We start from the raw sequence: 15,145 nt of genomic DNA, 5'->3' as shown, positions 1-15,145 counted from the left end.
CCCCCCCCCCCCCCCCCCCCGTGCCTCTGTCCTCTCATCCGTCCTCCATAGTGGTGGCTGGGATTTCTTCCCCCATTCCCATCCCCTGTGAGCTCCATCAAGCTGCTTTTGAGGGTGGCAGTACCAGCTGGTGGGGTTGGAGTGTGCTGGTCAGCACTTGGGGATGCCCTTGCCCCAAGCTGGAGCACCAGATTTTTCTCTAGATTTGAAACTGTGGTGCTGTGAGGTCAAGAAGGGTTTGTTTTTACAAATATGTTGGGGTTGCTGGGTGAGAAATGTAGGTCACCTTGTTCTGCCCCTAAAACAGCTCCTGGGTGCTTTGGTGTAGCGCTAAACCTGGCACAGGATTGTGGGTATGTGTTCTCCAGCCCTACTTTTTATTTACTGCCAGGGAGAGGAAATCCAGTCGTTTTCACCCTGTGGGTTAGGAATTATCTGTCTGTCCTGGTTGGGGCCATCCCAAAGCGCTGCTCCCAAGTCGGAAGGCAATGACTTGGCACCAGATGTGCTGGGATAGAGTGGGCTGAGGCCATTTAAACACAAAATGGCCAGGGTAGATGTAATAGTGATGCCTGTGGTATCAGCTGGGATCTCCAGAGGTGCCCTGGGGTAGAAAATTGGCCCTGACAGGGGAGGCTGGTTCCAGCTGGCATGGACAGCCCTCCTGCCTGCCAGCTTCTCTCTCTGCTGCTTTACCTGGGATGCTTGGAGAGGTGGGCAGGGAGAGCTGGGCTGCAGGTTAGAACATCCTTCCCCAGGCAGGTTGGTGTCTCCAGTGGGAGATTTGCAGCTCCTCCCAGCTCTGCTCCCCCTGCTTGGGTGCTGGAGATGAGTTTTCACTGCACTGTCCCCAGCTTGAGCTGCAGATTCAAGTTTGCTGCTCCAGCTCTTAGAAAGGAAGGGCCTCCGAGGCGTCTCCCTGCAAGCACTGAGGTTTGAAAAGATGCTGATCTCCTTAGGTTTGTTCTTATTTTTGCCTCCTCCCCTTCCAGCCCCTCCCTCCCTCCTCAACCCACAACCCCTTAAAGAGGAAATTTCGATAATGTCAACAGTTAAGCGTGGGGATGAGAACTCCTGGTGGCTGAGGACTTCCTGCATTTTGCTCTTTGTGTTTTGATTCACAATGATGAGAACCACAGCCATAGCAGCTCCTGGAGAATGTCCCTTCCCAGATTAGCTGCTTGACACCAGCATCTGAGGCCATGAGTCACCTCAGAGCCACATGGAAGCAATGCCCTGGTGGATGAAGCACATGAATGGGACAGAAGTAGGCTTTAAAAGCAGGACAGCCTTCAAGTATCCATTAAGAGGAGTGGGGGTGGCAGCATCTTTCCCCAGGTGTGGCTAAACCCTGCTTGCCAGACCTCAGACTGGCAGTACGGTGTCCGCTGCTCCTCAGCAGCAGTGCCACAGTGTGCAGGTGGTAAAGGGAGGAGGGAAGGGCTGCTGCAAAGCTTTTCTTTTTCCAGGGGGATATTTTACTCCAAAGCTGACACCTGGGTGTGCATCTGGGTCTGATGAAAAAGCCAGGTGCTCCAGGGAAAGCCCAGATTTTGGCCAGCTTGCACCCAGCAGTCTGAAAGTGGGCTCCTTTACTGCTGCACATGTGGCTTAGGGTCATGCAAAACCACCCCGCTGGACATAAGAACGTGGCTTGTGGCTGTCTCTGACTCATCCCTGTTTTTTAATTCCCTCTCTTTGGTTCTTCTGGAGATGAAATTTAGTCCCTGGGATGCAACTGGACCCCTGTGCATGGGCAGCGTGGCAGAGGAGCACAAACTTAGGGGTGTGCAGGCAGGTCGACCTGAGTCGTGTGAATCTGGAGTGTTCCTCTTCCCAGTGCACAGATGTCCGTGTGAAACTCCTGCTCAGAACGGCCATTGCATTTCTTTCCTCCCCTGCTGCCCTTATCTGTTGTCCTGGTGTCTTGCAGGCACAGAAGAGTAAGGCAGGATGGATGTGTACGACCCTCAGACGCTGGGTGTTATGGTCTTTGGAGGCTTCATGGTGATCTCAGCCATTGGGATCTTCCTGGTGTCCACCTTCTCCATGAAGGAGACGTCGTACGAGGAAGCCTTGGCCAAGCAACGCAAGGAGCTTGAGAAGACCCAGCAGCAGAAGTTAGAGAAAAAGAAGAAAGAGAAACCAGTTGAGAAGAAGGGAAAAGCAAAGAAAAAGGAAGAGAAACCGAATGGAAAGATCCCAGAGCAGCAGCTTACTCAGGAAGTGACGGACCCTCCCAAGGAAGTGGTTCCTGAGCCTGCTGTAGCGCCTGAGCCTGTCACAGTTGAGACTCCAGCTGCAGCAGTGGCAGTTGTCCCCCAGGAAAAGGAGAAACCTGTTCCGTCACCTAAGGAGAAGAGGAAGAAGGAGAAGAAGGTGGCAAAGGTAGAGCCTGCTCCTAGCCCGGTGTTGGCTCCAGCCCCTGTCAGCGTCCCCAAAAGTTCTCCGGTCCGGGAGGTGGCCCCTAAGGAGGTGCCTGTTGTGGCAGTGCCCCCAGTTGGCACTCAGCAAAGCGCTCCAGTCATCAGCTCTGTCACCGTCAAGAAAACCGAGGCTCTTCCAGCCCAGGAGGATCAGAAGCATGATGGACCTGCCAAGAAAAAGGCTGCATCCAAGAAGAAGAGTGAGCCAGGTAAGGCCAGATTCCTCTGCCTATATCCCCTTGGTCCAGCACACAGGTGTTGGAGAGTTACAGGTTCCTCTGGGATTTGTGTTGTGGGATCTGGACAGAGGAATGAACGAGAGGTGCATGTCCCTGTCCTGGGAGAGGGACAGCTGCTAAGGTGCTGCACATCTGGGTGGAAAGCCAGGATGAGGTGTTCTCCCCATAGAACCCTGACTTCTAAAAATACAGAGGAGCTCTCCCACACTTTTACATGGAGCTGGGTCACTGCTGGCATTTCCTCATCCTTTAGCGGAGGTGAAGAAGGATTCTTCAAGGAGAGAGGATTGATGGAGTTTTATACTGCAGGGGATTGGTCGTAGAGTAATTAGAGGGAAGTGACTTTGGATCTGTCACAGGGAAGGGAAAACTTGCCCATCATCAGTCATGCCTCACTTGATTGACTCAGAGATGGAAGAGATCAGGTGGTCCTGAATTCTGCAGAATATAAAAAGGTGTACGGAGGGGAAAATCAGTTCTGTAGCTGGATTTGTGCCTCTCATTGTACCGGTGGGAACAGTTTGGGATTTATTTTTGGTTAAATGATAATGACAGGCACTAAAAATGTGAGTGCTTTCAGACCTGTAGAAGGATTCCCATGTGGACGCATGGGAGAAATCTCTCAGGTGTTCTCAAAGATGTCATGTGATGTGCACTTCTTTAACAAAAAAAGCCCCAACCCACCAAACTAAAAGGCATCCCTTCTTCTGCAGCACATCCAAACCTGCTGTGCAGCCTGGCAGTTCCCACACCCACATTTTGGAAGAGGGCCTGCTACTCAGCAGGACATTTGCAGCTGCTGAGTTTCAAAGATGGGTTAAACTCCTTGAATCTTCTCTTCTGAGGAAAGGATTTTATTAAAGGCCATATCCACACGTGATGGTGTTTCAAACAGTTGGAGAAGCTGCTCCTGGAGGGTGTTGCAGGGGTGGTGTTGGGGAAACTGGAGGTGACTGGCTTGTTGTGTGCACCCATGTGAAAAACACAGTCCTAAATCCAAGCTGTAATGGCTGAGGGAATGTGGCTGGGAGATGAACTTTTAGCATTTGTTAAGTTGCGAGGTTTTTGCTGCTCCAAACTGAGATTCCCCTTGGGTATGAAGGAGAATGCTGCATGTCCTGAAAGCAAAGAGTGGTGTCCTAGCTGCTCCTGTGGGATTTTGCAAAGGAAAGCTCTCGGTGGGATTTGCAACGTGTTGTGGGCAGCCGTGGTCTCTCCTCCTCAAATGCAAAGGAACAAATTATCCTGTGGCAGATAAAAATGGGTGCTCAAAGTGTCCAAGGACACATCCTCAGCACTGAAACAGATGGCAAAACTGACGAGAGCGGCCTGGGGTATTTTTCTCTTGTGTAGTTTGTTTCATCCATGTCTCCCAGGTCCCCTGGGATGTACGAAGTGGCTCTTCAGACCACTCATCCAGCTGTGCTTTCCCATGGCAGCTTTGCCACATGGCTGCTCCTTGTCCCATTGCTCCGTCAGCGAGGTGCGAGGTTCCTGACTCTGCACGTGGGCTCGGTGTCAGCACTGGTGTCCCTGTGCCACAGCCTGGGCTCGGTGTCAGCACTGGTGTCCCTGTGCCACAGCCTGGCAGGCTGCCCTGGCTCCGTGTGCCAGCTGCAAGGTGGGGTTTGCACAGTGCCTGCCCTTTCCAGAGCTCCCTCCCGCCACTCCACCTGGAGAGGGGCGGAATTCCGCTTGGTGTGTCCCTGCACGCAGCAGGACTGAGGCAGGGCATGCCGTGTGCTGTCCTGCAGCCCTGCAGTTGCCAACATGAGGAAAGTGTGAGCCAAGCCTCGGGCCCTGGTTGCACAGGGGGGTGGAGCTGGCCCGGCTGCGCTGCTGGGAAGTGGCTGCAGCTGGGGACACAGACTCTGCTGCTGCCAGGGCTCGGCGCTGCCATCCCAAATGGATCTACCAGAGATCACTCAGCAATTACTGTCCCTGGCCAAACAGACTCGACTTGGGGAAAACTAATTTATTCCCAATTAAAGCAGATGAGAAACAGAGACAAAATTAAAAAAACACCTTCCCCCCTGCCCTTATTCCCAGGCTCAACTTCACTCCTTCCCTCCTGGCTCCTCTACCTCCCCTTCCTGAGTGATGCAGGAGGATAGGGACTGTGGTCAGTTTATTACAGCCGCACTCTGCAGCTGTTTCCTCCTCACACCTTTCCCCTGCTCCATTGTGGGGCCTTCCATGGGCTTCAGTCCTTCAGGAGGAACCTGTTCCAGCATGGGCTCCATTCTCCAGAGGAGAATCTCTGCTCCAACACCTGCAGCACTTCCTCCTCCTCCTCCTTCTTTGAACTTCGCTGCTTGAGGCATCCAAAGCTTTGTATTCAAGAGACCCTGGTGTTAATGACTTCAGGGGCTCTGGAGCTACTGGACTCCAAACTGCTTTTCCTTCTGTGATTTTCTAGGAAAATGAGCCCACTGGGCCATAGATACAGTGCGGGAACCCCTAAACCACTGCCTCTGGGTATCGTGACCATGTGCAGTGAGGTCCTACAACAGCATCATGGTCCCTGATGCTCCCTGGCTTTCCCAGGTTAGCAGAGGGGTAGGGGAAGGGTTGGAGTAACGTTTTTCCCTTAGCAAAGGGCTGGAATAAACCTGGCTGGTGAAAGGTGGGAGATGACCTCGCTGTCACCGGCACCACTGCGTGGAGTGACATCCTTCAGCAAGGTTGTGTTTTGGTGCAGTCCAGCTCCTGATGCCCAACATGTCTGAGCCTTCTGGCATTGGCAAAGCACTCCCAGCTCCTGCTGAGAATCTCTCAGTTTGGTAGAGGCTGATGGCTGGGACCAGTTGTTGAGCCAGGCAGAGGTGACAGCTGACTCAAGGAGCATGTGTGTGGTGTCATCTCCAGCACTTCTCCTACTGCTCTCTCTCAGAGAGGTACCAAATGTGACTGGAAATCTGGGTGGATGATGGTTTGAGATGGCAGTTGTGGGGTTGAAGCCAGCTGAGATGATACCATATTTCTGCTGTTGTCCCCAGAAGTCCCAACCCCTCCCCTTTCCTCCCTAGCACCTACGGATTCGGATGGGGCCCTGTACCTGCCCTACAAGACGCTTGTGTCCACGGTCAGCAGCATGGTGTTCAGTGAGGGGGAGGCCCAGCAGCTCATTGAGATCCTGACGGAGAAAGCAGGAATCATCCAGGACACCTGGCACACGGTAGGGCTCTGCCAGGGCTCTGCTGAGCCTCAGGAGGTGCAAGGGGAGGGAAGGCACCCCATTTTCAGGCAGGCTGGCCCTGAGGGTGTCTTGGAGAGTGGGGCTGAATTTTCCCCTGGAGCAGAGGGCAGGATGTTGTGCGTGTGGGGTGGAGGGGATGGGTCTGAAGGTGGTGGTCCCCACTGATGTGCCACCCCATGCTGGCAGGCCACGCAGAAGGGTGACCCCGTTGCTGTCCTGAAACGCCAGCTGGAGGAGAAGGAGAAGCAGCTCTCTGCCGAGCAGGAGGATGCAGCTGCTGCCAAGAACAAACTGCGGGAGCTGAGCAAGGTAAGCCCTGCGTGGCCCTCCTGGCATCCCCAGTGTGGGCTCTGCTCATGGTGGCACTCCATGTGCCTCCTGCTCCCCGCATCTCAGCCCCCTTGCAGGTGAAGCCCAGGAACTCTTTGGGCACTTCACCTGTTGGCTGTTTTCTTCCCAAAAAGGGGAGGAGATCCTCACCTGCCCCCCTCTCTTGGGCCTGCTCCAGTTTGGGGAGGTGCCAGCCCAAAGAACCGCAGGGTAATGCCCGCTGGCAGCCATGGGAAGAGCAGGGGAAAACCCTTTCTGTAAGAGATTGCAGCTTTCTTCTCCTTCAGGGAGAAAGGCAAATCCTCCCTTGTTTCAGATCCCCTGAGGTGAGAAGGTGCCTTTGTAAGGAGCTGGATCCTATTTACAGTGCCCTTCCCTGACTCACTCCCTGCCTCCTCCCTTTCTGGGTGTTGAAGGCAGAACAGATCCCTGCCACGCTGAACTTGTGGCTGTCAAGTCCATCTGCCTAATTTTTCTGCTTTGCCCCAAATGCTGTGTGATATTATATATCCTGGGGGAGGAAAATAAAATTCCAGGCTGTCTTACTCCTTTCTCTTAGCTGGCCCAACATGGAACAACAGTGGCATCCAGTGGCCACAGAGCCCAAAACAAAATGCAGGAGGAAATGTAAGTGCTAAGTGTACCTGGGTGTGGGGGCAGCAATGAAAGGGCTAAACTTTGTAGTCTGCTGAGCCAGGAGGCCGCATCCTCTTAAAATGGGGAAACCTGTGCTCTGAGGACTAACTGGGGTCCTCCTTTCCTGGAAGGAGCTGGTGGCTGAGCGGGCCAAGGCGGTGGCCGTGGAAGGCAAGCTGAAGGAGCAGCTGCTGGCCCGCGAGCGGGAGATCGTGGCGGTGCAGGCACGGATGCAGGCCAGCTACCAGGACCATGTCAGCGAGACCCAGCAGCTCCAGGGCAAGGTGAGCCCCAGGCCATGCTCTGCACCTGCCTCCTGCTGCTGCCAGGTGGCTGCTGGTGCCACATGTGTGACCTTCTGGAGAAGGCTGAGCTGAGGGAGGGGGCGAGAGCCTCAGGGAGGGGCGAGAACCTGCAGTGCTCCTGGGCCGTGGTGCCCAAGTTCCCCCCCCAAATCCCTTTCAGGCCCCCCTAAACCCCCCTTAAACTCCCCCAAATCCCTTTCCAAACCCCTTCAAGTCCCCCCACACCACTCTAAGACCCACTTAATACCCCCAAAATTCCCCAAATACCTACCCCAACCCCTTTAGGCCCCCTCCCAACCTCTTTGGAGAAGAGGCACGTGGGAGCATCCTCATGGGATGTCACACCCCTGGGGGCTGTCAGCATCAGCAGACGCTCCCCTGCATTGCCAGTCCTTCCTGCTCATCTCCTGGGCTTCGACAGGGGGAGCAAAAGGGCTGGGGGTGGCATTAACCCCTCTTGGGCTCCTCTAGATCCGGACCCTGCAGGAACAGCTGGAGAACGGCCCCAACACGCAGCTGGCTCGCCTGCAGCAGGAGAACTCCATCCTGAGGGATGCCCTCAACCAGGCTACCAGCCAGATGGAAAGCAAGTAAGGCTGGGGTGGGGGGGCAGAGCCTGGGGCTGCCCTCTGGCACTGCCTGGCTTGGCCACCCCCTTTCTCAAAGGTACTTCTACAGACACCCCAACTAGCTGGAGGAAGAGGAGGGAATGAGGGAGGAAGAGCTTGCCAAATGGCTCTTGGGGGTGCACCAGGAGAAACAAGGATGTTCTTCCCAAGTGAAAGGGCAGGGAATCCCTCTCTCCTTTGGGGTCACCTGTGCTGATGCCAGAACCAACAGGCAGTGGAGCAGGGAGAGGGGATCAGAAGGCACTGTGGTGTTTTTCCCCCGCAGGGGAGCTCATACTCTCAAACTTGAGAAGAAATGCAGGTGGCTCTTTGATGGGAGTGATGCTGCAGAGAGCAGAGCTCAGCCCAATGTGTGCAGAACAAATAGGAGCTAGGTAGAAGAATTTCACACTCCTTTTTATAGACAGTCTGAAATGACTGGTGATTAACAGCAGGCAAATAATTACAGAGTAGGCTCCAGCTGTAGTGCTTCCTCTTGTGTCTGGGAACACAGATCCATGTGTCCTCTACTTCATAAGAAAGGAATGTCTCCTGTGACTGAAACAGGACTTTTCTAAAGTGTTTTGTTGGCTCTTTCCACCCCCTCCCTAAAGGACCAGGAATGTCCTAGAAACAGGCAAACAAAGCTCACCATGTCAGGTCCTGTGTCAGGCCCACAGGAGGGAGGATGCGTTCCCCCATGGTGACACCAGAGAGGCTTGGCTGGCCTGTGGGCTGAAGTAACCCTGCTTCTGTTGCTGCAGGCAAAATGCTGAGCTGGCCAAGTTGAGGCAGGAGTGCAGCAAGCTGATGAAAGAGCTGTCTGAGAAGTCGGAGGTGCTGCAGCAAGAGGAGCAGCAGAGGAAGAGCTGGGAGATCAAAGCGGCGGCCTCGGAGAAGCGAATCGAGCAGCTGCAGGTCAGGCAGGCGCCGGCAAACGCGCTCCCCTCGCAGGGATGGGTGGCTGGATGGGAGGGGATCCATGCACTTGGCCATGGGAAGGGCTAGGAGGGAGGTGAATGTCCCTGGGTGGGAAGGAAGCTGCCTGGCAGGCTTCCTGATTGCTCTCCCCCCATTAGCTTGTCACATCAGTGTGCCCCTTGTGCAGCACTGCCAGCAGAGCCCAGGGAGCAGGATGCCCTGGTTGAAGCCATTCTGCTGCAGGTGCTCTCTCTCTCAGATGGTTTTTAGCCTGTTGCTCTCTCTCTCTGGTGTAGGAGACGGAGCTCGTGGCTTTTTTTGGTTGCCAGCAGGGAGTGGCTGGGTTTGGGGTTTTCAGGGGTGTTGAAAGGACACCTCCCAAGCAGAGCCTCTGAGCACACAGAGGTGTGCTCCTGGCAGGCAGGCTGGACTCACACAGGGAAGAGCATCTTCTTGGGATGTTGACAGTGCTCCTGCTGGGATCCTGCTGGGATGTTGCTAAGCTATGGGCTGGGAGCATTAATCCCAGTGTAGCAGACAGAGTGAGGGATGTCCTCAGGAATGTGCTGTGGTCTCTGAATTGCTCTGGCCTCTTCAAGAAGGGGCTGTGGTGGAGGAGACCTTTATCTGCACATGCCAAAATGGTTTTGTAGAGGAGTTCCTAGAGCAAGGGGCCTTCCATATCCTTGCTCTTTATTTTTTGTGTGCCTGAGGATGTGAATCTGTTTTGGATGGGCTGCATTTGGCTCCTGCTGCTTTTGCAGGTGAGGAGCAAGGAGGGTGATGTGAGCACACAGCTGGTGTGAAGGCAGGAGCTGCCTTCCTGGCTCAAAGCAGAAGTTCCTAGACATGCTTTTGGGAGAACTCCAGGCCTGTCAGCTTGCTGCACACCTTAATGCTAATTAAATAAATCACACTAGCTGGAAGACTCTAAAGTCATGTGCTGAAGGTGCTAGGGAGAATGTGTTCCACAGTAACACCTGGAGCTCTGAGCTGAGGATACTGAGTCAAATCCGCAAAAAACAGAGCAGCTCTGCTTTCCAGGTGGTGCTGGAAGCATCCCTTGGACAGAGCCAGGCCTCCTGGTTTACCTTGTCCTGTCCCTGCCATTGCAAAGCAATTTTTCTCCCTCTGCAGGGGTGCCACTTGTACCTGTAAAGCCGCAACTCCTCCTCCTCCTCCTCCTTTGCCTTCCCTCTCAAAATGCCTGCCCTGGCCAGGCCTCTTCCTTGCTGCTTTGTATGATGGGAAAAAAAGAAGTATTCCCTGGCCCAAATTGCACAGAAAATTCCTCCACGTGTGGAAACGTGGTTGGGTGTCTCTGTTCTGCAAAGCCCCGCGCCAGCCCCTCTCCCTGCTGGGCTGGGGCGATTTGAACCAGGGCTCTGAGAGGTTTTTCAGAGCTCTCCAAAAGAGAGGTTGGCCATGAAGTTGGCTCAGAACCGAGACATTTGGGTATTGTCTACTTCCCAACATGAGGGCTGGCACGGGATAAACCATGAGGGTGCTTCCCTGCGCAGCGGGAGCTGGGGGGGAAGGGTGACTTTATTCCCCCAAAACACAGCTTAAAACCAGGATTATGTGACACATGAAGCTTTATTTCAAATCGGCTGGGGTGTCTGTCACGCTCCAGGAAACCTTCTTTTCCTGCTGTGCAGGCTTACCAACGGGAGGCAGAGGTGATGCTGCAGAAGAGGCTGGACGAGGTCAGCGATGAGCTCCGCAAAACCCAGAGCAGCTACAAGAGCCTGTTGGCAGATGCAGAAAAGACCAAAGGGCAGCAGCAGAGCATTGCTGGTGAGGAGCTGGGATCAGCATGGGGAGGGCTCTGGGGCAGACTGGAGACTTTGAGAGCTTGGAGGAGCCAGCTGGGGCAGAATAAGTAGATCCAGGGATGAGTGGTGTTGGTGTGAGCAAGACATGGGCTGATCCCTGGTTCTATCCCAGGATGTTACTCCCAATGCCTCTCTCCTGTGCTGTCCTGCATCCCTGCCTGCCCTTTCTGTGCCTCCTCAAAGCACCCATGGCCAAAACTTCTTTGGCTACGATCCTGCTTGGATCAGAGCAGGGTAAGGAGTCTCCAGGTTTGTTTGCACGTTCCTTACCCTGTTTGTCACCCTTGCCTCCAACAGAACTGCAGGCCAAGCTGCTGAGCTCTGAGGCAGAGGTTAAAAGTAAGCTGCTGGAGTTGGACAGTGTGAAAGGGAAGCTGCAGGATGCCAGCTCGGAGAATACAAAGCTTCTGGAGAGGATCAAGTCCATCGAAGCTCTGCTGGAAGCAGGACAGATGCGGGAGGCAGAAAAAGACAGAGACCTGCAGGTTGTGTGCTCATTTAATTGGGGTGGGAGGAGGGGAGTGGGCGACACTGCTTGCACAATCCCTGCTTCGTCTTTGCTCTGGGATCCTCTCTGGGATGCCACTGAAAGGACTGACATGCATCACATGCCTGGGGCAGGTAATCAAAGTGCTTTCTCTCTTCCAGGCAGCCAATGAAGCAGAAATGAAGCAGCTGCAGTCAAGGTGGGTCCAGGTGCACATCCTGCTGTGGCACCTCCAGCTTGCTGTCCATGTGTCCCAGGCTTTCTTGAGCACTGAGCCTGTGGCTGAGGGCTTCCTGCCTTCCAGGCAGGCTTGGGGCTGCCCAGCTGGGAAGTCAAGGTCAATCCTGGCCAGCAGTGCTGTTTAAAATGTTAATTTGCTCTGCTGCTGGCCCTATGTAACAGCCAGTCCATTCTGAAGTAGGACTGAATTGCTGGCAGGCACGTGGAATCTGACCAGTCCCACAGAACAGGAGGTTCTACTGGTGTTGGTGCTGGGTGTGGGATGTCTCTGGTCCAAGTCCCTGCTCAAGGCTGAGCCAACCAGTGGAAGGTTTTTTAAAATGTTTCCAGGTATCTCCAAGGATAGAGATTCACCAGCACTCTGGGTCCCTATTCCAGTGTTTGATAACCTCTTTCCCCACACCCCAGCACAGAAAGGTTTCCTGGCATTTAACTGGAGTTTCCCATGTCTTGAGTCCTGTCTGTTGCTCCTTGAGCATGTGCTGGGCACCTCCAATAAGGCCCAGGCTCTGCATGGGGTTAAGATTTCTCAGATGCCCCCACTGCCAGCAAGCATCCAGTATCCCTGTAAAGGAAGGCAGCTGCTGAGTTGTCCTGGGACCCCAAGAGACTTGTGTAGTTCTTCTCAACAGCCTGAACCTTGGTTTGCTCAAACTGGGGGTCCTTTCAGGGCATGTGGGGGATCTGAGGGTGTGGAGGGAAGCTGCAGCTCTCTGGTATCAAGTTGGCAGCCCTCATTTAGGATTAGTCAATATAGTGGGATGATACTTTTGAAATGCAGAGCTGTGGGCTCTCTCAGCCTGATGAGCCATGGACAGGAGCAGTCCCAGTTGTGCAAGCTGGAATTCCTGGCCTTTGCATCAGGTTGCTGCTTCATCTTTTTGTGTGTGTACAGCCAGCCAGTTACTTGATTGATTGATATTGCTGGTAAGGGGGTAGAAAACCAGATCCCACTCCAGTATTGCCATGGCTGTGGTTTTTAGTCCTGCTCCCTCTTCCTCCTGCTGTGTGTAGATCCCAGAGCAGACCAGAATAGGAAGGGCTGTGGTCTCCATCTCGGGAGCTTGCTGCCCGTGAGGGAGGTGACTGCTCAGGCTCACTCCTGCATCCTGCCCTTCCAGACTCCAGGAGAAGACAAACCAGCTCTCAGCCTTGGAAAGGGAAGCCACGCAGCTGCGGGAGGCAGTGGAGCAACAGAAGGTGAAAAACAACGTACGTGAGTGACAGACCTCACCCATCTTGGTCACCTGCTGATGGCTCCGGGGTGTAGCCAGAGGCTCTTCAGCCCCACAGATCTCTGGAGGCATTGCCTCATCTGCCAGAGAGCAGGAATACCACTGGCAGGCTGTACAGCTGGAGCTGGTGGGCTGCCTGAGCTGGCATGTCTGTCTCGTGTTCTCTTGGGAGATTTAGGACCTGGTAACCCGGAGGGATCCTACCCTGGTAGGGCCAAGGCAATCCCTGAGCAGGCTCCTTCACACCTTCCTGCTCCTCTGCTCCTTATCCCTCTACTGCAAGGTGGTGTCAGTTTTGTGGAGGCCACCCTGCATCCCTGCACTTGGCCTGTGTCCCCTGCAGGCATCCTGAGCATGCTTGTGGAGCTCCTGCCCCGCCCAGCTGTGGCCTGCTCCCTCCAGGGCACTGCCAGAGCAATGGGGTGTGTGGAGCCACTGGAAAGATGGGGGAGAAAGGAATGCATGCGGGCATGGGATGGAAAACTCCTGACCAAACCCAATTCCCTAGGCAGAGGCTTTGAAATCCCCTGCAGTGCCAGCAAGCAGCTTTGTGGCCCTTGAGACGGTGTGTGGCTTATTGCCTTCTCTGTGTGGTCTCCACAGGACCTTCGGGAAAAGAACTGGAAGGCAATGGAAGCACTGACCACAGTGGAGAAGGCGTGCGAGGAAAAACTGCTTGCTGCTACAAAAGCAAAGGTGAGCCTGGCTTTTCCCTGGTGTTGGAAGGGAAACATTCAGCTTCCTCAAGCCACCAGCGAGGCTTGCCCCGGGTTGCCTGCCTCCTTAGGAGCAGTGCTGGCCCAACGCTGCTGCAAGCTTCTCCAGAATTTCTCTTGAGGGCAGTGCATCCCTCGTACTGGTCACGGATGGGGAGCCTGGAAGGTGGTTGAACTGGAAGTGACATTTTTGTGGTTCGCAGCATCAGCAGTTTTCTGTGTTGGCTGGTTTCCCCAGCCCTGTAGGCACAGAAAAGCAGGACCAGTGTTGTCACCCTGGCCAGCAGGTGCCCAGGACCTCCATCCACTGCAGTTTGTCCCTCTTTCAGGAAGAGCTGGCCCAACAGCTGGACGCGCTCCAGACACGAACCAAGCAGACGTTGCTCTCCGCCCTCCCCGGAGTCACCCTGTCCTCACAGCAGGTGGGACAGGCTTCCTCAGCCCCCCCCAGAACCTCCTCTACATGGGAAGGAGAGATGTCTAAGCATCCTCCTTCTTCCTTGTTCTCTTTCTTCCAAACTCAGGATTATGACACGTGGCTGCTGGAGTTTAAGGAGAAGACCGTGGGTGTGCTAAAGCAGCAGATGATCACAACGGAGCCATCAGTAAGTGAAGGCTGGGAAGTGGAGGGATGAGGGAGTGCTGGAGGGTCACATGTTCCTTCTCCTCATCTCTCTCCCCTTGCCTCTCCTTTTAGGATTCAGCTCTTAAATTAAAAGAGGCAGAGGAAGCGCAAAGCACTTTACAAGCAGAATGTGAGCAGTACAGAATGATCCTCGCAGAGACAGTAAGTTCCTGCTCTTTGCACTGTGTTGGTTTCCCACTGGAAATTCCTCCCTGGAGAGGTCTCCTGGCAACCCAGGCTGCCTGTGAGCTCAGGGTGGGCATCCCTTGGTGTGTTGGGGGGGCAGAGTATTTGTCAGTGAGACAGAGGAACAGGATAAATGTGAGTTTCTAGAGCTCTTCTTCAGCCTAAGTGTGTTGGAAACCTTGCTGGTGGTGATGGGATAAGACACAACAAGGGGTGGTTGAGCCAGAACAAGGATTAGGAGCCCCCAGCCCCACCTGAGGCATCTCATTCTGTCACCTGTTGTTTGCCTCAAATCCTTGGAGAGGCTTTGGCTATGCCAAGGCTTCTGGCCCTTGCACTGCTCGGTGCCCGGTGGGGGCTGGAGGAGGTTTGGGCTCAGCTGAGGCTTTGCCTGCAGGAAGGGATGCTGCGAAACCTGCAGAAGAGTGTGGAGGAGGAGGAGCAAGTGTGGAAGGCAAAGCTCACAGCCTCTGAAGAGGAGCTCCAAAAGGTGCGTGTTGGTGACACACCTGGGCTTGGTGCTCCTGGAGCTGGACTTCCAGGAGAAGGGGATCTGTTGGCTATGAATTGGTTGGTGATCCTAAGCGTTCCTGCCAGCTGTGAACACCGAGACACAGGGACTTTCTTTTCTCCCCAAATCTACCCCTCCTGTCACCAAGCCAGCTGACAAAAAGCCCACCTCACGTAGAATGTTCCCTCTTGAATGCAGAACTGAGATTAAGCTATTTTCCATGGTCTGGCTGCTCCTTGTCCATCACGTGGGGTATTGGAGTTAACTGGGGCTGCAGGGAGGTGGGGGAAGCAGTTGTACAAGAGATGTTTGATTTCTCAGCCCGCTGCTGGCTCCTGCAGCGCCAGCACTGCTGAGGGCTGGTGTAGGATTGCACAGGGTGACGTGGCTGCTGATGGTGTGCGTGATGGGAAGAACGTGATGAGAAGAACGCCTGGTGCCTAGGGCAGCTCCCAGAGCAATCCTGCCTCTCGGTGGAGAGGAGGTGAATTCCTCCTTTCCAAAAACTTCAACATCTGTGGAGTCTTTAAAAAACCAGCCTGGGTTTAAGTGCTTTTTCTGGCAGCTTGGCCTCTCTTAATAATGAAGTCCATGCCACCTCATCGGAAAGTTGCTGCTTCCAAACCAAAAACTGCTTTCAGCACGA

The 15,145-nt window shown here is 54.3% G+C and overlaps 1 protein-coding gene across 5 annotated transcripts in view; it reads left to right on the top strand.

The window, feature by feature from the left end:
- The first annotated feature begins 47 nt into the window (after nucleotides 1-47).
- RRBP1 (ribosome binding protein 1) overlaps nucleotides 48-15,145 on the top strand; it is a 19,998-nt gene continuing 4,900 nt past the window's right edge. The window contains exons 1-15 of one of the 5 annotated variants that reach the window (XM_017730078.1): nucleotides 48-2,635; nucleotides 5,665-5,843; nucleotides 6,051-6,173; nucleotides 6,962-7,114; nucleotides 7,607-7,725; nucleotides 8,508-8,661; nucleotides 10,323-10,461; nucleotides 10,797-10,984; nucleotides 11,148-11,185; nucleotides 12,348-12,438; nucleotides 13,065-13,157; nucleotides 13,507-13,599; nucleotides 13,702-13,782; nucleotides 13,875-13,964; nucleotides 14,386-14,478. In XM_017730078.1, coding sequence (XP_017585567.1) covers nucleotides 1,954-2,635; nucleotides 5,665-5,843; nucleotides 6,051-6,173; nucleotides 6,962-7,114; nucleotides 7,607-7,725; nucleotides 8,508-8,661; nucleotides 10,323-10,461; nucleotides 10,797-10,984; nucleotides 11,148-11,185; nucleotides 12,348-12,438; nucleotides 13,065-13,157; nucleotides 13,507-13,599; nucleotides 13,702-13,782; nucleotides 13,875-13,964; nucleotides 14,386-14,478 — 2,316 coding nt within the window. In that variant the 5' untranslated portion in view covers nucleotides 48-1,953. The remainder of the gene's footprint in view (nucleotides 2,636-5,664; nucleotides 5,844-6,050; nucleotides 6,174-6,961; nucleotides 7,115-7,606; nucleotides 7,726-8,507; nucleotides 8,662-10,322; nucleotides 10,462-10,796; nucleotides 10,985-11,147; nucleotides 11,186-12,347; nucleotides 12,439-13,064; nucleotides 13,158-13,506; nucleotides 13,600-13,701; nucleotides 13,783-13,874; nucleotides 13,965-14,385; nucleotides 14,479-15,145) is intronic. The other 4 variants (XM_017730076.1, XM_017730077.1, XM_017730080.1 and 1 more) reach the window with 4 other exon arrangements.

The sequence above is a fragment of the Corvus brachyrhynchos genome, unplaced genomic scaffold (assembly GCF_000691975.1).
Source record: "Corvus brachyrhynchos isolate BGI_N302 unplaced genomic scaffold, ASM69197v1 scaffold101, whole genome shotgun sequence".
In the NCBI taxonomy this organism is placed as follows: domain Eukaryota; kingdom Metazoa; phylum Chordata; class Aves; order Passeriformes; family Corvidae; genus Corvus; species Corvus brachyrhynchos.
The sequence above is the reverse complement of the archived record's forward strand: the minus strand, read 5'-3'. Positions and strand labels throughout refer to the sequence as shown.